The sequence below is a fragment of the Crinia signifera genome, chromosome 6, assembly GCF_055691185.1.
Source record: "Crinia signifera chromosome 6, ASM5569118v1, whole genome shotgun sequence".
NCBI classification, from domain to species: Eukaryota; Metazoa; Chordata; class Amphibia; order Anura; family Myobatrachidae; genus Crinia; species Crinia signifera.
Window position 1 is genome coordinate 130,775,535 of NC_139222.1, and position 23,775 is coordinate 130,799,309.

Sequence of the window (23,775 nt, forward strand, 5' to 3'; positions counted from 1 at the left end):
ACATTGGGATGTAGGAGGGTCCGTAGGAGCCAGGCACCTATCCTAAAGCTTTTGGAGGGTAGGCTCCTCCCTTCTGCATCCCAGACTCCTCAGTTCGTGTTAGGTGCCCACTGGAGTGGGTGCTATTCTAAAGGGCTGCCGGAGCAGCCAAAGGATTAGAGTTAGTTAGGAGTTTTTTATTTTATTAACTTTTACACTAGCTAGGTAGGCACAGTGTGAGGATTCTCACTGAGGGGCAGATTTATTAAGCTTGAAGAAGAGATAAACTGGAGATAAAGCGGAGAAAAGGTAAAAGGAGATAAAGCACCAGCCAATCAGCTGTGTTTGAAAAAGACAGTTGGGAGCTGTATGGCTGTGCTTTATCTCCTTTTACCTTTTCTCCGCTTTATCTCCAGTTTATCTCTTCTCCAAGCTTAATAAATCTGCCCCTGAATCCTCACACTGACAGCGCAGCAGGAGCTGACAGAAGCGCGTCCTGTCAGCTCGCTGTGCACAGGGGAGACGCTGTCTGGTCTCCCTGTGCAGCGCTTACAGCTTCTATTAAGAAGCTGCCTGGGCTCCGGAGCGCTCTGAAACCGGCTTCACACTAGGTGGGGATCATGGGGGACAGGCACTCCGTGATGGCGGCGGCCATTTTCTGCGGAGCTTACACACTGAGCTCCTATATGAGAGGAACAACCCACCAACCCAGGTGTCTGCTGTCTCTTGGGAATTATGTTTGTTGCCGTGATTAAGGTCCCATTATCGGACCGCAGCTTTGGTTAAGCAATGCCTATCTGAATAAAAAGATTTTGGGGGGGATGTTCTAACATCCGCACCCCAGCTCCGCCCCCCTTCGTCGCCCATCACATTCATAATTATTGCATATGCACTAACATATGCAATAATTATGGCAAAAGACAGCTCTTGTGTTAAGAGAGGTGAGCGGCTCCCTCCTCCCTCCCTTACCTGGCGCTGCTGCGCCGGGCTCTCCTCCTCCCTGTACCCGGAAGAGGATCATAGTACAGGGAGGAGGTCACTGGTCCGGGCAGCACAATTCTGTGCTGCCCGGACACAGGTGAGGGGCGGTGGGTCACGTTAGAAGCCCATAGGCTTCTATGGGGCATCGCCAGATTTTTCTGGCAATGCCCCCCGTTGCGATAACCCTGCAGGGGATGCTTAGAGCATCCCAAAATGCGGTAAAAAAACCCGATAACAAGGTTTTTACCGCATTTTTAGTTTAGAGGATCACCCCATGGCCTTTGCCTCTATACAAAATTAACTCTACATTTAAGCCAATTGTTGAAGGACTCTACCTATGTGGCATCTGTGGAGCATTTTATTTATATATAGTACAAAAAAATATTATCGGATTGCGCTCAACAATATCACCCAATGTTACTCAACAATACAATATCAAAAAACCGTGATGAAAAATCACACTTCATATGTCCGATGTCTGTATATGTTCAAAATGAAATGTAGAATCCGTTCAAGAAAGTAGTCTTTTTTACAAACAACCCAACACATCCAGGGCATAGCTATAGGCAGGGGTTAAAGTGAGGGGGAACGGCACCTCTAATGGTGAGGTGAAAAATGTGGTACTTGTGTATTATTTGGGCGCCCGATTTTATCATTGCATGCCACTACTTAAGGCATGCGATGCGATTTTTCATTGTAAAGACCAGATTTTTAATTGTATAGTTACCCATGGGTGATTTCATACCCCCACTATCCAACTACGCATGGAGTTGCTTTTATATAGCGTGGCGAGCGCAGCGAGGCCGAAGCGTGGCGAGAGGACACGGATTACTTTACATGTATTCTGCGTCCCCTCGCGGGGCTGGACACACTTCGGGCTCGGTGGCTCGCTGCGCTCGCCACACTATATAAAATCATCTCCATGCGTAGTTGGATAGTGGGGGTATGAAATCACCCATGGGTGACTATACAATGAAAAATTGGGTCTTTACAATAAAAAATTGCATCGCATGAATTGTATGCCACTATATTGCATGCGATGCAATGAAAAAATCGGGTGCCCAGATATTACACAAGTACCGAAAATGTTAACCTCCACATTGGCCCTGCACAGTAATTCTCAAAGAAAAGCATTCTAGTTTAAAGGGGGATGCCAAAAACCCTACCACGAGTCTCTGACATCATGGCAGCGCTGTGCTACTCTGCAAGGGTGTCTGAGCCAGGCCGGTCACTCAGGATATTGGGGCTCAGGTGCCACTGGGTGAGTACTCCCAGCAGACCCCGCAGGGGTCTATATGATTGCACTGGGGGGAAGGCTTGGGAATTGGGCCCTTAGGATTTTGGGCCCCTTGGGCATCTGCCCATCCAGCCTATAAGTTAAGACCATGCACTTGTCCGATTTGGGACTGATATTACCCAATTCCGACGGATCGTGCCCGAATTGGATGTGTCTGACATCCGATCCGATGCATGGTCCAGTGTGCAACAGATCGGAGTCTGAGGTTAAACATGCTGCACATAAGATAAATAGTATGTGCAACCGTCCACAGCACATCACAGGTGCTTTTTAGCACCCACAATGTATCAGATCCGTTCCCTGAGCAGCGACGCACTGGGCAAGAGAGGCGCTCTGCAGCAGGTGGCGGATGGCAGTAGAATTATAAAAAATAACATGTTAAAGAATGGGAAGCCGCTGATTGACTGAGAGAGTGCTCTCAGCCAATCAGCGGCTGTCCATTCTTTTGAATGTGTTTTTTTTTGTATTTTTTTTATTCTTCTGCCTGCTGCCTTCAGCTCTCCAGGAGTAGTACATGCAATTTAAAAATGGCACATCAAGTGCCAGATCGTATGTGAACCTCCCAGGGAGCTGACGGGAAATTGGGTCCGACTTCTCCCTAGGACAAGTCAGACAAGTATATGGGGGCCTTAAGATCTAGAATATAAAAAAAAATTGGAGAGTGTAAATTCAGTTAAAAAATATAAATTTTTATCAAAATAAGAGACACATATGTACTCTGTGTACAACTACAACTGTGTAATATATGTTCCAGGACCAATTAAGCTCATAAATTAGTAACTGATCAAAAGAAAATCACCAAACAATCTAGTACAGTATGAAGTTTAATTACACATAGCCTACAATCATCCACAAAGATATTACTTTATGTTGCTTATCATTCTACACTGCCAGGGTAAGATATAGAAGTATTGGGGGGATCAATTTAAGACAGTTAATTGAAGTCTATTAGCTACAAGTATGAGATTTTCAATTTGAGGTGACCATTTATCACTAATAAATAAGTAAATATGAAATGACACATTCTGTAAAACTGTAAAGGTGCCCCCACACTACAGTTTTTTGTTTCTTTTGCTGATCAGCCAATTCTACTGCAAATTGCAACTGATCGCAATTCGATGCGCACCCCTTTAAAGATCTTTACCTGGATCTTTTTGATTTTTACCTGCAGCAGGGAAGATCAGAAGATGCAGCTAAAGATCTGTGGTACCCTGGTCTTTGTAAGTTTAGTTATTTGGGATGTTCGGGTGCATTCAGAGGCTCGGTTTCGTCTGGCTGAGTTTACACTCTCAGGTGTCCATGCAGGTTCAAATGCTCGAATATTTGGGCACTTGAGTGCGGTCGCGGGGTTGGGTATTTGGGAGTTTGGGCGCTCGGCCATGAACGTGTCTGGAATTATGGACGAGATTGGGTGATTAGGGATTTGGGTGCGTATTTTGGAGGTCGGGTGGTTGGGGTGTTTAGACAGGTTCCGACGCTCGGCTGTTTGGGTATTCAGGTGCCCGGTATTCAGATACGCTCAGTACTGGGGCGCACAAGCATGTTTGGGGGCTCAAGTATTTTGTTGTTTGGGCTTCCAGGTGATCCGCGTAGAGAGCAGCGGCTGGCGGGGGTGCATTTGGTCAACAGGGTGAGCAATGTGTGTGTGTGGGGGGAGTTATGACGGCACACACCTATATGTAAGTGGCATGCACGGAAATCTTCCGGGGGAGCCTGCGCCAGCAGCACAGCTCAGCCTGGAAAATTTACCACCAAATTTTTCAAAATGTACTCTGCACAAAACTTTTTATCCAGGACTGCCAGGGAGTTCAAGGGAAATCTTAGGATCACAGATCTTTCTAGTGTGTGTGTGTGTGGGCACCTTTTGAATGGTTTGAATATATAGTTCAAGTGTGTAGACATGTGATCAATGGGGGTATTCAATTGTGCTTTGCTGGCTGTCTATTCAAGCTATTCAATTGTTGCTCCAATAAGACACCCTATGACCCATGGACCACAAATTTATTCTCACACCTCCAGAGGGTGCAAGAAAAAGGTCACCAAAACCAGGTTTTAGACGCACAGAGGGCAACATTAGAAGGGTTTACCCGATTTGCCCGGCTTGACCCGGTGCTTTCAGCTGTGTTAAATGTGGATGGGCACCTGATCAGAGCAACTATGAAATTCCTCCCATAGGAGTAAATTTACTAAGATGGGAGTTCTATTTCAGATGGGATGTTGCTATGGTTAACCAATCAGATTCTATTATCTTCTAGAAGGTTCTGAATAAATAAGTAGTTTTTTTTTATTGGTTGCCCATAGCAACATCCCATGTGAAATAGAACTCTCATCTTAGTTAATTTCCCCGATAGAGTGCGAAGTACTTTGCAAGATCAGATTTGTGGCAAGAGAGTCATAGGCCGTAGGTCTTCCTCCCTTATAGGAACCCCTGGACCAAAAAAAGCAAAGAGTTTCTCAAAAAACGTGCATTCAGATATATCAAAAATAAGTCTTGTCGTATCTACATCATAGAAAGCCAGGTAACCACTCGAAATATCCACAAATACCCCAATTCTCATAGGCAATGTTGTAGGCTTTGGAGCCAAGAGCCCACAGCCATAATAGGCAAAGTCTTGTTTACGTAGCACCCAGAACCCATTTGCTGGACATAGATCTTGCTGTTCTTTTCGTTTCACTGACATTCTTACAACACCAACTATCCAATTGCTTTTATGACCAACATCCACCTCCCAATAATGCTGACCACATTGAAATCCAGGCAATCCTAGTAGGTAAAGCCCAGGTTCAAAACAGTTTTTGCCTATTGGAACCTGGCGAAAAGACATATATCTCACCTGCTTAAGATTTTTAGATAGAAAGAGATTGGGATGAGCACTATCTGGGTCAAACTGTAATGACTTGAGACTGGGTTTTACAACATGCCTTATTCCTTGCCACTCATGTATCTGGAAAGGTGAGATGTGTCTTTCTAGTGCTACCACAAAGTTGGATATATCCAGTAACTGAGACCTCAGCGCCATCACTTGCTCTGTTGCTATAGTTATTTGTTCTCCTTTTTTCAATTTCACCATCAATTCTGTAATTGAAGTAGACAGGGCTACCAGTGACAAAACTCTGGTTTCCATATCTGCAATTGACTTTTCTACACGACTCTTAGCTTTGGCCAGAAGCGCCGCCTCTTCCTTTATAAGATACTGGTGAAGATGATGAAAGGACTCTCGAATTCTCTCTCTGTGCAGATTAGCAGTTATGCCTGTTATGCGCAATTTCTTCTCACAGTCCTCAAATAGCTCCCATGCTGCCTCCCGCAGGCACCGCAGATATTCTGCCACTTGTATCTCTTCATCTTCTTGCAGAACAAGGCAGGAGGGACTCTTTATGGAGAGGATACAAGCTGTTAGTATTATTTTCTGCTCAATAAAAATGTGCAATACAGGAACCCCTAGTCATGGCTCTATGGTCACAATGGACTGTTGTACAGCGAAAGAGAGGTAGCAATGTGAGGGGAACTGTATGTCAACCTCAGTACTACTTACAAAGATTCAATGCTGTGGCTGGGATGTAATAGTATCTGAGTTCAGCGGTCGTGCAAGGTACTGGCTGAACTCTAATTTTTTTTTTTTTTGTGGAAATCATTTACAAGGTAAAACATGCTTTGTAAATGATTGCCCTTTAAAAAAAGTGCGGCCAGCATCCCACGTGGCCACTGAACTCAGACACTTACATCCTGCCCGAGGGTCTGATTTCTAATGACCACTAAAATGAATGTACATGGAGTATGTGGAATACAGAACTGAAGGTTATAGGGCCCAATTCAAACCTGCTTGCTTGGCTGCAAGTATTCAGAGTCCAGCGATCAGGTGAACTCTGCCCTGCTGAACTCCCCCCGCCCCTATTCAGCCATATTTGCAGCCATGCACACAGGGGGAAATCACTTACCATCGAATGAGTTTCCTCTGCTAACAAGCACTGAGTATGTCTAGACTTACTCAGTGCTGCAAAGGACATGGGGAGAAGGAAGCCGCAGGAACACCTGCGCCTGGTGCCTGTCAGTCACTTTGCGGCCAGTGTTGTTGTATGGCCTTGCATACAACAATACTGCACCCAGCTGCACTACCACCTCCTAGCACACACCTACTACTGCCTTTCACACTGTGCACGGCTCCCTACCCGCAGCCTAGCGCTGTCAGTGAAGTGAGCCGGATCCCCAGCACTGAGAGCGGACAGTGGAGACCCTACTGAGTCTTGACCTCCGTGCTGGGGACCTGGCTAGGCTGCGGGTAAGGAGCCGTGCACAGTGTGGGAGGGGAAGGGGATGACCGGAGGCGGCAGTAGTAGGACGCTGGGCAGGGACACTACTTCTGGGTGTCTGTCTCAGTGCGGGGTAAGAGGAAAGGAGGGGGGGGGGTCCCCCTATGTATTTCCCTCTGTATCCGTCCCTGCTCTAGGGATACTGGTGCTGCGGCACCCCTGTCACTGCACCGTGGCGCACAGTTTGGGAACCACTGGATTAATACAATTTTAAAAAGACAACCAAGTAGCACAAAAATTTTCAATTTAGGAGTATGAAACATAATTATAATTAAAAAAACAAAACAATGAATGATCTCCTGATACTTTGAGAGCAGTAGTCAAAACAGTCATCACTTCATGTTTTGGGCTCTCAGCCAGTGCCCACCTTTTCTCTTAATATTCTTTGGAACTGTTATCATTCCCTGCCATCAGTTACTTCAGAACCAGACCCCTAGTTTGGGTTCCATTTAAAAATGAGCATTAACCCCTTGAGCACATCCATTCAGTATTTAGCAAAAAGGAAATCTTACTGTTGTTTATGATTACACCGCTTAAGGACGTAGTCATGACGTAGCATTAGTTATACGGTCACTATTACTGGAAACGTGGGCCCAGCATAAGCCTTCCATGCTTTAATTATCCGTCTCCATGTTGGTGACCAAGGCTGCAGTACTGTGTACATCTCCAATGGTTGGAGATCTTTGCATTTGCAGTATCTGCACTGCGAATGTGCAGGTCTCTTAATGTGACTAAGGACATGGTGCCCCTAAACCACAACCTGATAGACATGTTGTGCCGATTGGGGAAGGTGAATGGGCAGCAACAGCCAGTATTCCTGGATACAATTTACTGGCCTTGGCTACATAGCGGAGATGACCATTTGGAATCATTTTAGGCTCACTCAGATGGCCGATGCCGCAACTGATGATGGTCGCAATAGTGATCCAATGCAGAGTTTCTAGACATGCTAGGATTTATAAATCTAATATAACTGGAAATCCACCGCTTATTTACCTCTTCTTTACATGGTCACTGAACTACTGTACCTGGCGATTTGTTACCCTTATGAGTTGCGCTGAGAGGTGCAACTTCCAGTGAGGATAATGCATAGATGACCAGAATTCCAGCACAGATAGGAAATATGTAAGGAACTGTACCTCCTCTTTCTGATTATTCATAACCTGATCCGCTGCCAAAAGCACCTTGGTGTCTGGCTCCTTGTCTTGTAAAATTCTTCTCTCTGGGTCCTGGCTTTGTGTCTGCACAAACAAACAGACATCATATAAAATATATTTTTTTGTAAAAACAAAACAAAACGCTGCATGCATTCTTGTATGTCATAAAAGTTTATTAGTGTGGCAGCAATTGCCAGAAATGATCATCTACTCTTAAATGTATGTTAGTTGCTGACAAAACATTTAATAAAAAGCATCAATTGTTCCCTAAATGCGTAATAATCCAAAACCTCTATCTTGAGTACTTTTACGTTTGGGAACCCCTGCATTATGCTATAAATATGAGCAGTGATACTTTCCTATCCAACTTTCTGCTAGTAGTAGCGGTTTATACTAAAACACTGAAGCTATTCAGCATTGCTCTGTTGTAAAAACAGCTTTCCCAGCTATCGCTATCACTGCTACTTTAGTAGCCTGACTCAGCAGTGCTAGTATGTGTGAACTCTGGTTTACGCTTGTGCACAGGGCAGGATTGGGGACTCACAGTGGCCGTGGAAATGATTTAGGATGTGGCTTTGCATGGGCAATACCAGACCAACTGTAGGCCTAGCCATCTGGAAAGGTAACGGAAGAGAGAGAGCAGGAGAGGGAACTTGTGTGTGTGGTGGAGATACAGGCAGTGCCTGATTAACCAATAGGCTAATTTAGACTTCAGCCTAGGGTGCCAGGCAATGTTCCCTCTAATTTTACGAAGGCTGTGTGCGGCAAAAGATTTTGGCTGTGCAACTTTGGAAGGAAATTTTAATTTTTTGTGCGTCCCTTATATATAACTGGAAAATGATGTTCAGCATTTGTGTTAACTTTACTTCAAAATGATATTAAACATTTAAACATTCAAAACACACCATACAATGTAGTTAATGGGTGAAACACACATTAATTGAGTTCAAAACTACAAAAAGGGACAACTGATGCTTTGTGCGCTCTGTTGTAATGTCTGTGCGCACGCTCATCAAGTTGTTAGAGGGAACACTGGTGCCAGGACTGGGGGGCGCCTTGCAGGTAACAGCCGAAGGATAAAATTGATGGTCTCATATATTACATTCTTGTTAGCCATCACCCAGATACTAATGGTTGCAGGTGGAGTTTGTAACTGTGTAGGAAGAGAAGGAAGACGGGAGCCTGTGTAAGGGAGGAAGGGGATATCGGGAGGGTTCTGCGAATGGGGAAGGGGAATGGCGTAAGGGCTGAGGATGACTGGAAGAGCTTCTGAAGCCAAGAGACAAGGCTGTTCTCTTGTGTTTTTGGAGGCTCTTTCAAGCTAAAGACAGGTACCATCATACCACCAGTGCATGCCACAAAGAATAGTGAGTGACTGGTGGCTTGACCACATGCTGCATTTGCTCTAGTCCGCCTCCCGGGAAACTCCCCCCCCCCCCCGGACTTTAACGGTCAATACACCCATGCATGTGCAGGAAGCCCTAATGTCTGGCAAAGAGAGCTGAACAGAGATTAAAAGTATCCCTCTTCACGACCCCCTCTGAAGAATGTGAAGTATCCCTCTGTCAAGCTCGAAAAAAAGTTATACTACGGAGCTTGATAACTACAATAGTATGAGGATGCTAGAAGAGACCAGGAGTGAAAAGTAAGCAGGATATACTGTATCTGTGATATTTCCTGCAATATCTTTATAATGAATGTCACATATCCTTAATTTCTACAAAAGATCACAGGAATTGCTTCTGTTTGTCCACATAAACATGGAAAGGTAATTTGCTCCTAACAAAATTAACTTGGGCATGAATGTGTGTGTGTGTGTATATATATGTGGTAGGGAATATAGATTGTGAGCTTCACCGGGGCAGGGACTGATGTAAATGGACAAATACTGTATTGTCTCTAGAAGCTCTGCGGAATGTGTGTGCTATATAAATAACTTAATAAAAAAATAAAATAATATTTTATGATGGAAGCCTCAAGCACTGTTTTTTTCTATTACATTGACCATAAATCATTTTTATTGGACCTAGACCACCAACCCATGGGCAAAGATGCCTTCTTTATACCAATGCAGGCATGCCAGTGCCGAAATTCCAAACAGTGAGTAACACCAGATGCTCCCACCATTCGGTGGAAAGGGGGAGCGATGGGTTAGGCCAGTAGAGTGGGAGGTAAGGCTGCAGGAAGGGACTTAAAGGAGCTCAGGGGGAGGGTAAGGTGTCCGTATTCTGATCATCAGCATCCTGACTGCTGGTCAACTGTATCTATCCCCTATGGCACCCTTGCAAGTGTCTTGGGGGAAGTCACAGATCTATACCTTAATTACAGAATGGCATAATCAATTCTGAGTACATAAGCTACCCATTCAGTAATTCCCTCACCCATACTTCATACGGTTACAGTAGAAATCTTACACTTGTAAACATACTATGTATTCATAATTACAATATTGAATTGGAATTTATTATACTTTAAAAAATACAAAGCTTCCAGAATAAATGAATAAATTATCCAACTTGATTTTGTCTTTTTAATGACTACTGTAAAACCTCAGACTCGCCAGACTCTTGCAGATGACTACAAGTTGCAGACTATCACATTTCTCCATGACTTCAATATTCTGCAGAGTTGGAGTATTTCATGAGAAGTCTTGTAAGACACGGATTTTGCAGCTGTTTAAGTCTTCCGGACACCTTGCACTGTTAAATACGTTTTGGCTAAAATAATGAAACTTGCAGATGACATCCTGTAGTCAGTTAGTTCCGCTCCCCCTTCTTAAAAAGCTTTGTGCTTTCTCAGAGATAACTGGTTCCGTAAATTGACATTTTGGGGGGATTTAAAATGCAACTAAAAAGTTACACAGGGAACTCTAATCAGTCAATGGTGGCTCAAGTCATGTGCAAACTAGCTCTTCGTCAAATCCAATATGGCAACAACCAAGCTGCTTCAGCTTCAGTAGAAACACCAACACTCGTTCTGACCAGCAGAAGCTCGCCAGCCAATGAAATGACAGCGCCCCTTGTTTTAAAAAGAACTCCGACTTTAACTCATATTACCTTTAGCTACCATTTATTTCTCTCCACACCTCTAAAATACATAAGTGGCATCTGGAAAACCAACTTACCCTCTTCATTTCTATTTACTTATGTCACCTCCATTGGTGTCAACCCCCGTGGGTTGTTCCAATGCTGCATCCTGGGATGCATCACTGGATCCCAAATACATGCAGGAGACATCTACTTATATCAGACTCCTTCTGCTTCAGTTTATCAGAACACCACTGCTGATTCTTAGTAAGCAGCAGTGATGCTCAGTCTAGACACATCAGAATTATCTATTTAATTGTCATTAGGAATTGCCTTAATTTTAGATTTTTATCACAATTAGTTTGCTAAGCAAAAATGGATGAAAAGTGCATGCACTGTTATAAATATGCAATGTTTTGTCATAATAACCTATAATATAGTGCAGGGTAACTATTTGCAATGTTCAGCACTAATGAAGTAGGTTATTGAGCTGAGGCTTTAAAAATTGTACAGTTATGTCAATAGTATGTATTCAAACCAATACTATTATAGTCTGGAACAGCTATAACGTCTTGAGCAAACGTGGCAGTGAAATAAGACAGAAGACATGTCTGTTTTTATTACCATTCAAACAATATTACTTTTTATTAACATAAATACTTAATATAGTATAGCCCAATTAATGAAGACCTTCAGCGTGTCTCAGTTATGTCAGGTTCTAGTAATTTATAGGCTGTACTCTTGTGAATAGTCTCACCAACAATATGATTTATTTATATACAGTAAGTACCAGGAGCACTTTCTCCCCATTCGGTTCTGTTAATAAGTGATCTATTTACCTTCCAAAACACATCATAACCATTTAGAGAACTGTCATCACCTGCAGTTGTAATATTTAGTTAACTAGTTAAAGAAAACAGCAATATATTTCATTGTACAATTAATACATTGTTTTCTATACTCCTTTCAGCCCCCTTCTTGTCAATTTACAGAGTCGGCTCTAGGCATAGGCAAACTAGGCAAAGGCCTAGGGCATTTGGAATGCCTAGGGCAGGGGTTCCCAATCTTTTTTGATTCACGGCACCCTAGAGAATCAGAATTTTTTTCACGGCACCCCTAGGTCCAAAAAAAATTAATTTGATTGGGTTTATATGCGATTCTTAGTGGCAGTTATGTGGTAAAGGGCAAGATTTGCTTATGTTGGTACACATTCTATGATTGGCAGCCACCAGCACTGGTTTTGCTCATAAATAATTAACCATTAATAATTTGAGTTGGTCCTGGACCACCAAGCCGCGGCACCCCTGCATGTGTCCCGAGGCACCCCAGGGAGCCACGGCACACAGTTTGGGAACCACTGGCCTAGGGGCACCAGCAGCTTCTACTGCTTAAAATGATATGCAGCATGCCTATATTCTGTGTGTGAGTGAGGCTGTATCTGCATATGAAATACAGGTCGAGTATCCCGTATCCGAATATCCGTTATCCGAATTATTCCGAAATACGGACATTCCAGAAAGTGAAAAATTTTTTTTTTTTTTGCTAAAAACTCACTGGCGACATATGTAACAGCATCACTGGGGACATGATATGTAACTGGCACTATATATGTGCAAGAAAATGATTGCTTGGCATTCAAATTCAGTGCTGAGATAGTACACACATTTTGTTTCACGTTTTGAAACCTTGTTTTTTGAACAATTAAAATATGTTTGTGTGTATTTTATGTGGTAATAAAATATATTTGTGTGTATATTATGTGTTTATACAGCATAAATGCAAGATACTTCAAAATACATCATTGAAATATTAAAATATTCCGAAATACGGAATAATCCGTTATCCAAAATTCTCCTGGTCCCGAGCATTTTGGATATGGGATACTCAACCTGTAGTGTATTCATGGAAATCACTGTAACATAGCATTCCGTATGCAGGTACAGCCACAGTCGCACACAGAATATAAGCATGCCGCATATCATTTTAATCATCGGAAGCGCCTTGTGTGTCCTGGTCACATAACAATGCAAATAATACGAATTTTCAGCAAAAAGAGGCACCTAACGTTAGCAGAACTGGCCAGGAGCTGCATGGCATATTGAGGCAAGATATATGAGGAAACATCTGTATCCAAGCAGAGGCAGAGGTCACATTGTTAGCGGCTGTGCGAGTGCTGTCTGCGGGTGGGTTGGTTGTGCAATAGTGTTCGGCATATGTGTAGGGGGCATTATGTGTGTCATGTATAAATGCATTAATAATGTGCGACATATATGTAACAGGCATTATGGGCCTTATTCTAGTTCACTCTTTCTGACAAAATCCTTCTTAGATGGACAAAACCATGTGCACTGCAGGTGGGGTAGTTGATATTTGTGCAGAGAGAATTAGATTTGGTTGGGGTTTTACTTCAAAGTGAGATCTATATTGCAGTGTAAAAATAAAGCAGCCAGTATTTACTCTGCACAGAAACAAAAGAACTCACCCAAATCTAATTCTCTCTGCACATTTTACATCTTCCCCCTGCAGTGCACATGGTTTTGTCCATCTAAGAAGGATTTTGTCAGAAAGAGTGAAATAGAATAAGGCCCTATGTGTGTCGTGTTTACAGGCATTAATAATGTGCAACATATGTGTAAACGGGCATTATGTGTGGCATTAATAATGTGCAACATATGTGTAAGGGGCATTATGTGTGTCATTATGTGTATGAAAGGCATTAATAAAGGTTGGCATAATGTGTAATTGGCATTAGGCCAGATTCTCTAAGCTTCAAAAGTGATAAAATGGAGAGTGAGAAACAGCCAGCCAATCAGCTCCTACCTGCCAAGTTACAGACTGTCAGACAGGAGCTGATTGGCTGGCTGTTTATCACTCTCCATTTTATCACTTTTGAAGCTTAGAGAATCTGGCCCATTATGTTTATAAGGACATTAATAATGTGTGTCATGTGTAAGGGGCATTTTTGTGTGGTATTATCAGGGGTGCCGAGAGAAAGGGGTAGGGGGTACAAATTGTGAAAAGCAAAAAGTAGCGGGTATCTCCGATCCTGCGCTCCCTGTGGCTGCCAAAAAAGTTATAAATAAGGAGAATTCCCAAATCCTATAAACAATAGAACATGCAAACACCAGGTATATAACTTTCAACGGCGCCTGGGATGAGTGAAGTACCACTTTATCTATTGCTAATACTTCACTCAACCCAGGCACCATTGAAAGTTATATACCTGGTGTTTGCAAGGGGGTACAAATTACCCAGGCCAAAGTCTGATGGAAGGGTCCAGTGGGGGCCTGGGCCCCTCCCTTTAAGTGACAGCAGCAGCTCTTCTCCTCTGCCCAGCACACACTGCTTTGTGCTGTGTTGCAGTGTGGCCATGGAGGTGCTTAAAATACAATACTTTCTTATGATTTTTTTCTAAGGGTATAATGTGAGGAATAATGTATATAAGGTAAAGTGGTAATACTGTGTGATGTAACATGAATAAGGGACACCATCGCATGATAGAATGTGAATAAAGTTGCACTACTGTGTGGCATAATTTGAATTGGGGGTACTATTTTGTGGCCATGCCCCTTCCCAGCAAGACCACACCCCTGTTTGGGCTGTGCACCGAATGTGTGCACTGTTTCTATTTAAAATATTGCGGGTAGGAGCACCAAAATGATGACTGCTATGATGAGGGTTGATGGTGCTGGGAAAGGGGAGCAGGGTCAGAGGCGGAACTAGTAGCGGTGCTAGGGGGCACCAGCCAAAATCTTGCCTAGGGCGTCATTCAGGCTAGGGCCGGCTCTGTCAATTTAAATTCTAGTTTTGTTTATTGATCAGTTGCTTTTTGTGTGCCAATAAGTAATAGGAGCTATTCAAATAGTTTGCCAATGGGTGTAAGTGTTGCGAATTCCCATTAGTTTAGATGTGCATTTGGGCAGACTAGCATGAAAACTATTAGCACAAATGCCTAACTTCGCAGAACTTAGGTGGGCTTGAGCAGAAATAACGGGCACCCATGGCACTCATGCCCAATCTGCAAAACAGTTGAATAGCTCTGTCGGTACTTGTATATTAACACGGCACCCATTAAGTAGTTTATGTACTGTCCTATTCAGCGTAGTATGGTACTTTATGTCGTTTCACAGCGGCACTGGGCTCGCATCACATCGCACGCAAATTGAATGCAATCGCATGTTATTTGATCGCGTGCCACATTTTATAAAATCAACTACAAGCCGATGTGGATAGTGGGGGTAAGAACAGGTCGGGAGGGCATGTACCGCATCCGCTCGCCACGCTTTGGGGTGACATGGATAGTGGGGGTGTGCTAAATCACATTGAACGCGATCAGATCGAATGCGATTTGCATGCGATGCGATCCGTGCACAAGTACCATCGCATTGCACGCAAATTGCATGCAATTACATGCGATTCGATCCCAGTGCCGCCGTACGTAAACTATTTGGGCGCCGTGTTAATACACAAGTACCGCTCTGTCCAAAAAATATTGATTAACCGAACAGAACATGTAAAAGGTTGCATTTAAAAAGAAATACGTTGTATTCTGAAGTTGGTCAGCGCTGAAACAGACTTATTTCCAGGGGCAGATCTATAAAACCTGGCAGTGCCTCTGGAATTATACCAGTCGGCAACTCTGACAGTGATATTAGTGAGAACTAGCATTTGGGTAGAAATATATCAGCGGAACATTTGAATCAGTGATGTTGGAAAGTATATTTGGAAGTGCTATCCCCTCTGCATGCAGCCATCTTGTTACCAAACAGGATCTAGTGTAGGCCACAAGTGATCCAGCTGATCAAGATTTCATCCAATATTGAGAAGGATCTGTCACCACTGGGGTCATGCCAAAAGTCAGAATCATACAGAAAATACCATACTGAAAGAAGGAGCATAATTGAAAAAAAAAATAAAGTAGTTATTTACATGCACAATGTTAGTGGGCACCAGTCTTCTTCCCTCAAAGGGATTCCAGGGCAAAAAAATGGAAACAATTTCTCCTTCACAGGACAAACAGATTGGAATATGAGGTCTGCTGTGTCAGCGTCATAAAAGCTCAGCTGACTTCCATATAAATCTAAACAAACACCAATCCTTAGAGGCAAGGTTTTCAAATGTAGGCTAGAATGTGTGTCCCCAATTCCATAAAACACATTGTTATCTTGCTTGCGTAGAACCCAGTAGCCGTTTGATGAATTCAGCTCCCACACTCCCTTGCGTTCCACCGACTCTCTCACAACACCTATAATCCAATTACTCTTATTGCCCACATCCACTTCCCAGTAGTGCCTTCCAGACTGAAATCCAGGCATTCCCAGGACATAAAGCCCTGGCTCAAAACAGTGTTTGCTCTTCTCCCCTTTCAGAGTACAAGCCTGAAATCTGACTTGTCTGAGGTCCACTGACAGAACGAGATTCGGGTGCATACTCTGTGGGTCAAACTGTATTGATTCTATCATTGGTTTTACCATATGCTGCATTTCTTTTGCTGTGCGGAGTTGCACAGGGGAGTCATATAGATCCAGCTCCACCTCAAGCCTTGCCAGTGGTTTTAAATGAGTATCAATGTTACTTATTTGTTGCTTTGTTTTATCGTTTTTGTTCAGTTTCTGCATCAGTCCCACCAATTTCAAGGCCTTGTCCTCCAACTCATTTATTACTTTTTCTTCTTTATTTTTATTCTCAGTCAGTCTCATCTCCTCCTCTATTTCCAGTAAGCGATGAGCGCTCCTGTAAGCTTTGCAGAGTTTAGACTTGTGTGGTACAGCTTCATCTTGCATTGCGCTCATTTTATTCTGAATGTAGCTGACCAAGTTCCATGACATGATTTGCATCTCTGAAAGTTGGCGGGTGACATCACGGAGTGTGAGTGCAGGGAACTCCCGAGCAGGCGACGTACCTTCATCTTTGTTTTGTGTCATTGAGAGGCTAACGTGTGCTTGCAATTTGGTGGTCTACATAAAGAAGGACATACAGTATCCTGTTAGGGTCTTACTAATATACAGAGAGAGCTTAAGTGCCCCTAAACTTACAATCAAAAACTTGTCATTACAAATAGCTTGTCTATTGTTAATGTAACGTTTCTTCCACATTGTGTGGGTCTGATGGATGTCATGATGTTATGGTGATTCTTTCAGCAGCAGAAATCATTAACACACATTTAGAACGTTATCTTAATCCAATATTAACATATATTTTTGAAAGCAACAGTTGCTTTTATTTGTTTTTTTTTTTTGTTTTTTTGTTTTTTAATCTTTGCCTACCTGACACTTTCTTGCCTTAACCAGTTACAGTACAGCGTACTCAAGATATTGAGCCATAGTGTGGAATGGATGCCGGAAAAAGAACAGAATAAGTAAGACATGGCTACAAACCCTTATTCTACTCTATGGCAAACTGGTAATGTGAGTCAACGTATGTATGAGCAGGTACAAACCCCCACATTATGTTGTTACCTCAGAATAAGAGTTGGGGGTATATATTTACTAAGGTCGATTGCAGTCTATTTTTATTGATTTAAAAAAAGAAATCAAACTTCATCAATGCTGTGTTTCAGGATCAAATTTTTTTTTATATTCATATTTAAATGTTAGTAAATGTGTATTTTAGCCCTGAAAATATAACATCGATTTGGACTCAATCAAAATCCTATGAAACTCGACCCTTAGTAAATCTACCCACTGGAGTCAATAATCCTGGTGAAATCTGATGTCATTACCGATTTCCCTTGAACTCCTGGACAAATGATGTAGGGGTTATTTATACCTGATGGCTGTTGTGTAAATTTGCAAGCCTATTGATAATTATCAGATGACTGCACATGAGCGAAGCCAAACAATGGCAAAAAAAAACCCAGCGATGATTCTAGTCGTAATCCACTGCCGTTTGACTGACAGGAAGTCGCTGTTTGGGGGTGGTAATCAGCCCTTTTTTGGGAGTGCCAGAAAAAACACAGACGTGCCCAGGTGTTTTCAGGGAGGGTGTGTGACATTGGCTCCGGCCTTGACCAGTCTGTCTCTGTCGCAAATTTGTGGAAGAGTCAGAGTTACGCACAAATGCACAGACTGGGAAATCATTTGATGGTGAGTGAGTTGCGAATTGATTTGTAGAGCAACGAACCATTCATAAACTTGCACGGGGCATGATTTCACTCTGGGTGGCAGCTAACTGATCGCAGACTTTTGCAAATTTGCACAGCGACGATCAGGTCTCAATTAGGTCCATACTGTAATGCATTTGCTCTGATTGAGTTGCATGGACAGAGGACATTGCTAACGACCTGCGGGAGTGCGCATTTTTAACAATATAGTGCATAAATACGAAAATGTCATTATGACTGGTCATTATTATGAATATTGTTTAAAATAACATCTATGGTGTAATGTAATAGGGTGTGAGAATCAGAAAGAGAGAGATTTTGTGAGAGTTTTTCCATTTTTTTTTTAAGCGACAATCAATTACATGGCAAAATTAACCTGTTTTTGCAGTGTAAATGATTGCCAAATCTCTCACTTTCTGATTCTCACATCCCATTACATTGCACCACTTGTCTGTACCCACCTTGAGCATTTTTTGCTTTTTATAAAACCTACCCACATCTGATAAGCCTCACGCAAATCTAATGGAAAGAGTGGGTTCCTTTTTGACATTCTCTACCCTTCCTAAACTCGCTCAACAAAATCTTTACTTATTGAATTCAATCATAAACTGGATCACAAAAAATATCATAGTTATTGCTGTCTGTGGCAAGACTTGCTAATGGTCCCTTTAATAGGCATCTTTATGTATAGTATAGCAGTTCCAACAAGCCTGAATACACTATCAACAAAAAGCATCTGTTCTGCATGTAATATAAGTTCCTACATTTTAAAATCTATTCCAAATATAATTAATTTATAAACCAGTACCTCATTATCCTTGTGTGCTCCATTAGTCTGACAGAGTTCTGCAGAGTCCATGGCAGTACCGTCACTGGCTTCCTGTTGTATTCTGATATCTCCGCCCCCTTCAGTATCTGCAACATCACACAGGTAACAACATTCCTATGTACAGTACAAAGTGTCAGTGGGCAACGCCTCATACTGTCAATAAGTGCAGATAATGCTGGGAAAACAATTCACAGAACTACATAACAAAACATATTTTCAGTATGAAAGAACAAGCAAAGTTTTGTGTTAATTTAGTATAGAAAAAATATAAAAAAAAATCTTATGGGTGCAGTGCCATATTACACTGTGGCTTCAGTCATGCCAAACAGCCCATCTCAGTGCACCAAGTAATGAACTGCATGCCTTTCTTCATGCAGGTCCCCGCTCACCTCCATCCACGGGGATCTGCTCCTAACTGCCACCCTGCAGTGGCCAGTGCCCTAGGCAAATGCCTAAAGCTGCCTAGTGGTGGCGCCGGTCCTGGTGTCACAAGCATATGACCCAATTCAAATTTGTCTGGCACAACACTAATATGGGCATGAAATACGCTGGCAAAGTGGGCACATGCACCATATTTAACCATTTTTAATAAGTAGCTGTAGTTCTGCAAGGGTTAACGAGTCTTGGGCCATAAATTTGACACATTAAATCAACAAAGGGTAGTCACTAGCATATGACCCAATTGTATTTTGTCTATCCCAACCCTCTGTTGGTTTCAGGTGTCTATGTGCCCACTTTTTTATGCCTAAACCAGTGTCCAAACAAAATACAATTGAGTCATATTATTATTTTTATTACTTACAGTTTCTTATATAGCTCAGCAGATTCCGTTGCGCTTTACTGTAAGTGACCACCCTCTATGAATTTCAGGTAACATGTACCAGCTCTAAAGCAGCAGCATTTTCACCATTGTACATCCAGCATACAATTAACCCAGTTTTGGGCCATATGTACTAAAGGTCCATACACACTGGGCGACTATGCCGTTTATATGGACAGCGATGATCGCATTCATCGCTGGGGGGGGGAAGCCGCTCAGTGCATGAAAAGTGACAAAGTGGAGCGTGATAAAGTACCAATCAACCAACCCCTGACTGTCATTTTAAAAAAATACAGCGTAATGTGGCAGTTAGGGGGCGATTGGCTAATTTTTATCCACTCTAATGGGTAAATTTACTTCTCAACATTTTTTTTATGCATGAAGACTCGGCAGCGCTGATAACGGCATACATCTAAGAATGAAGTCCATAATTGGTGACATTTGTTAAGATAGTGCTGTAATAAATGATCAATCTTGATACTTCCACTACACTTAACTACAATACAAAAAAGTTAAATAACAGGAAGCAATGTATTTACAAATGATTCAATGAAAAAAAAATCCAACATACCACTTTCTAGTAATGTGCCCTCTCAGCAGTACATGGTGTGGTTACATAGAATTTAAGTCAGTAGTGTGTCCTTATGAATCCAGCCATATCCCTGCAACTGCTATAAAGAATGACAGCAAAAGGACAGATCCCATTTTATATACATATTAGTTTCACTTTCAGAAACCTTAACTTTCGTTTCTGCTTTGCTATCCAAAGGTCTTATGATTCGGGAGCCGCCTACACTATTCAAGGCGTGACTGACCAAGCTAATGCTGAGCTGACTGCAACATCACATCCCGTCCGTGTGTGGAACTCAAGTCTGCCAGTGAGGAAGCTGCTGGTCCATTATCACACTTCCAGAAGCTGATAAACTGCACAGTAGTATGGAGCCTCCTAGTGGTAGGTAGGTCAATCTGATCTTCATTGCCAGTCTAGAGAAGTCACAAGTATTGGAATTTTTATTCCAAACAAAATAAAATAACAACAATGCGTCAATCAATTGTCTTCTAGAGGTGGAGGTGCTTTCAGTCGCTTTCCGCACACGCCCTCCAGAAAGAATACACTTGGGACTTTTATACAATTTATTCTGTTTGTACTACACATTGGTTATTTTTTCTTCTGTTTACATGTACTACCTCCCTTGAACATCGACGAAAAAATCGAATTGGGATCCTGACAGATTCACCAGTCAAGGGAAGTAATTAACTTTGCTTTAGCGCTTTTTGTTAATTTGATCATAATCCCCTTTTCTGTATTCATTGTATCTTGCAGTTTGGGGAGAACTTCTTGTGATCAAATAGACTGCTTGTTAGCGTTTGTTTGTTTGTTGGTTCGCTTTAACTTTTCCACTTGCTACATTACCAGAGTTGGGTGGTTGGCAAGTGCCAGTTGTAAACAAGTGCCATTTGGTCACAGAGGGGTACATTGTGGGGTATTCAACAAACTCCACTTCTAATTGCAGCATGAGTGCAATCCAGTTACAGGGATTGCCCGATGTCAGACAGAACAGTTCACAAAAAAAAAAAAAAAAAAAATTGATTCCTGTGCAGGTAAAACCCATTAATTTCCACATTCTGATATTCTAAATTGTAGCACAGAAAAATACTATTTAATTGAATAGACTTTCCCTTGACCAGGGATTGTAACTGGCAGTTCTAGCAGGTAATTGAATAACCCCCCTGTGGCAGAAATTTGGAGCAGGTGAGAAGAAAGATAGAGATCCAGCAGAGCATCCGAAAAAAAAAAAAACCCTGCTTACAGTGGCTGGCTTGAATGAGAACATCACCCATAGGGCGGTATTCAATGAGCCAGAATCGCCAAGTTTTATGGCGATTCTGTGTTTTTTTCGTGTCTGACGGTGATTTTTGGAGCTCCTAATGCGAATCACCCTATTCAATGACCTATAATCGCCGATGAGGACCGGTGAATGAAGCACCAATCGCCAAATGTTATTCTCTACAAATCGCCGTTTTTAGTCTATAGGATTTTGCATGGGGAATCGACGGTAGTCGAGGGGAATCGCCAAAAGTGTATTCAATGAGAAGTTGGCGATTCCTTTTTCTTGTTACATATCGCCGTTCCTCACCGAGTGTCCCTCGTCATCTTTTTCTGGTGAACTTTTATAGGAACATGTCAAATAATTGGTTTTAAGTGTTCTATTTAACTGTGCAAGTGTAATGTATTATTATTTGCTGCCCTTGTGTGATGTGATGGTCGTAGAAGTGCTATACAAATATATATTTAATTTTTTGAGGTATTTTTTTTTCTCCCACAAAGCACTGTTCTTACCCATGGTGCACCTCACTTACCCATGATTCTCCTCCCCACCTCACTCCTTCGTTTGGCCTTTGTGCAGATTACCCAGATTTTGCCGTCTGCTGTATTGGAAGCGTTTATTCAGGGTAATTTGCATTTTTCTTGCATTTCACTGCAATTTTTTAAACACTGACGACATTAATGAAGCTGTTTAGGGAAACGCAGGGTTGGCTGAGAATCGCCGTTAGGGCCGGCGATTCTCAGCCACGTTGAATAGGGTGACTCGGCGACTCCCCACGAATCCCCATGCATGGCGATTGGCAGCAAAAAACCGGCGATTGGCTGGCGAATGAAAAAACTGAATCGCTGTGACCAACGATTCAGCTCATTGAATACCGCCCATAGAGTTACAGTGGATACACAGTCGGCACATGGGTGGCTTTGGAGCCGCTCACTTCACTCCACAGGTGGTGGTGGATGTAGGGGGGGGGGGGGTTGGATGCGGCCACCTCCGACCCGGACCAAAGGGGGAGGTGGGGGATATATCCGGGGGGTCTGGGACGGATATTAGACAGCACTTACATCGACAGCCATTACATCGACACCATTAGTTCGACAGCTCAATAGGTCGACGTGGTTTTAGGTCGACATACCATTAGGTCGACATGTCATTAGGTCGACAGCTCATTAGGTCGACAGCTCCTTAGGTCGACATGGTTTTAGGTCGACACTACCATTAGGTCGACAGTGTCTATGTCGACAGTCAAAAGGTCAACATGGTTTTTTTCACTGTTTTTTGGCCGAAATGTCGACACAGTCGACATGGACACAGTTTGAAGTGTACCGCAGCCCCTCGCATCGCTCGCTTCGCTCGCGATGCTTTGGGCACGGTGCCTCGCTGTGCTCGGCACACTATTTTATTCTCCCACCACGCCCTAGTGGATAGTAGGGCATGAAATACCGCCTGTCGGCACATGTTGGCTCAAAAAACAGTGAAAAAACCCATGTCGACCTTTTGACTGTCGACATAGACACTGTCGACCTAATGGTAATGTCGACCTAAAAACATGTCGACCTAATGAGCTGTCGACCTAAAACCATGTCGACCTATTGAGCTGTCTAATGGTGTCGATGTAATGGCTGTCGATGTAAGTGCTGTTATATATATATCCCCTGCAGTTACCCATTGACCAAGTTTTTTCTGCTTTTACTCTGTGTTTTGACAGTGTAATATTCTTCCATGCAGTTTGCAGCTAGTAATGACAAGTGCAAGGGGGCCCCCCTGTCTAAAGTACCCCGGGCCCCCCGAAGGCTTAATCTGGCACTGGCTGTAGCCCTGATTTGTCAATATGATTTTCAGTTGTTAAATGACCCATCCACCCTCTGATCATTTACACAATCATTCTGTGTGGTGATATCTTTTGACCAGGCGTGTTCTGGATTTCAAGATTGGATTGTTCATAAAACCTAACCATATGTGGGCATTTTAACGGACACATAAAGCTTAGGTTACTCAGCCTACTTATCTACTAATACCTTGCACATTACTATGTCATTCTATTGGACTGGAATTGAGGTAACTGAATACGTTGTCCCTCTCTCGTATAACGACAATGCTACTCAATATACTTACCTTTGGGATAATTATGTGATATAGTCAAGCAGAGACGGATTTAGACCTTATGGGGTGCGGTGCACTTTTTTAGTGTCCATGTCCACTGTGTCGACATTCTGGATAAAAAGTGAAAAACCCCATGTCGACCTTTTGACTGTCAACCTTGCCCATGTTGACCTTAATTACCATGTCCCTAACCCCACGTTGACATTCAGACATGTCAACCTTGATGCATGTGTATCTTCAGTGGTCAACCCAATGCATGTTGACCTTTCTCTTGTCGACCATATGACCCATACCCCTCAATTGTAGCATTGGAATGACTTGGAAGAGGAAACGCTCTACAAAGA

At 42.7% G+C, this 23,775-nt stretch overlaps 2 protein-coding genes across 6 annotated transcripts in view; one reads left to right on the top strand and one right to left on the bottom strand.

Annotated features, from left to right (window-relative positions):
* Positions 1 to 22,274, top strand: part of LOC146008182 (uncharacterized) — a 26,503-nt gene extending 4,229 nt beyond the window's left edge. For both annotated transcript variants that reach the window (XR_014444477.1, XM_083147200.1), the window contains 3 exons: positions 17,042 to 17,109; positions 18,688 to 18,784; positions 20,272 to 22,274. The gene's annotated coding sequence lies outside the window, so the exon portion shown is untranslated. The remainder of the gene's footprint in view (positions 1 to 17,041; positions 17,110 to 18,687; positions 18,785 to 20,271) is intronic.
* On the bottom strand, positions 2,802 to 20,325 carry LOC146008183 (zinc-binding protein A33-like). Of its 4 annotated transcripts, none has more exons than XM_083147202.1 (4): positions 20,074 to 20,288; positions 18,662 to 18,796; positions 7,708 to 7,809; positions 2,802 to 5,631 (listed from the first exon to the last, which is right to left on the bottom strand). In XM_083147202.1, the coding sequence occupies exons 2-4, from the start codon at positions 18,710 to 18,712 to the stop codon at positions 4,630 to 4,632; spliced, it is 1,155 nt and encodes a 384-aa protein (XP_083003328.1). In that variant the 5' UTR covers positions 18,713 to 18,796; positions 20,074 to 20,288; the 3' UTR covers positions 2,802 to 4,629. The 4 variants fall into 4 exon arrangements, with proteins under 4 accessions (XP_083003328.1, XP_083003327.1, XP_083003331.1 ...); XM_083147201.1 differs by having other exon boundaries at positions 18,662 to 18,768; positions 20,074 to 20,287; XM_083147205.1 differs by lacking the exons at positions 2,802 to 5,631; positions 7,708 to 7,809 and adding an exon at positions 13,640 to 16,708 and having other exon boundaries at positions 20,074 to 20,325.
* Positions 22,275 to 23,775: the final 1,501 nt, after the last annotated feature.

Coding starts and splice junctions, on each gene's coding strand:
- LOC146008183 (XM_083147202.1), bottom strand. CDS start 18,712: ATGGACTCTGCAGAACTCTGTCAGACTAATGGAGCACACAAGGATAAT. Junction 7,810..18,661: donor GAGCACACAAGGATAATGAG/GTACTGGTTTAT, acceptor TTGTTTGTGCAG/ACACAAAGCCAGGACCCAGA. Junction 5,632..7,707: donor TGAATAATCAGAAAGAGGAG/GTACAGTTCCTT, acceptor CTCTCCATAAAG/AGTCCCTCCTGCCTTGTTCT.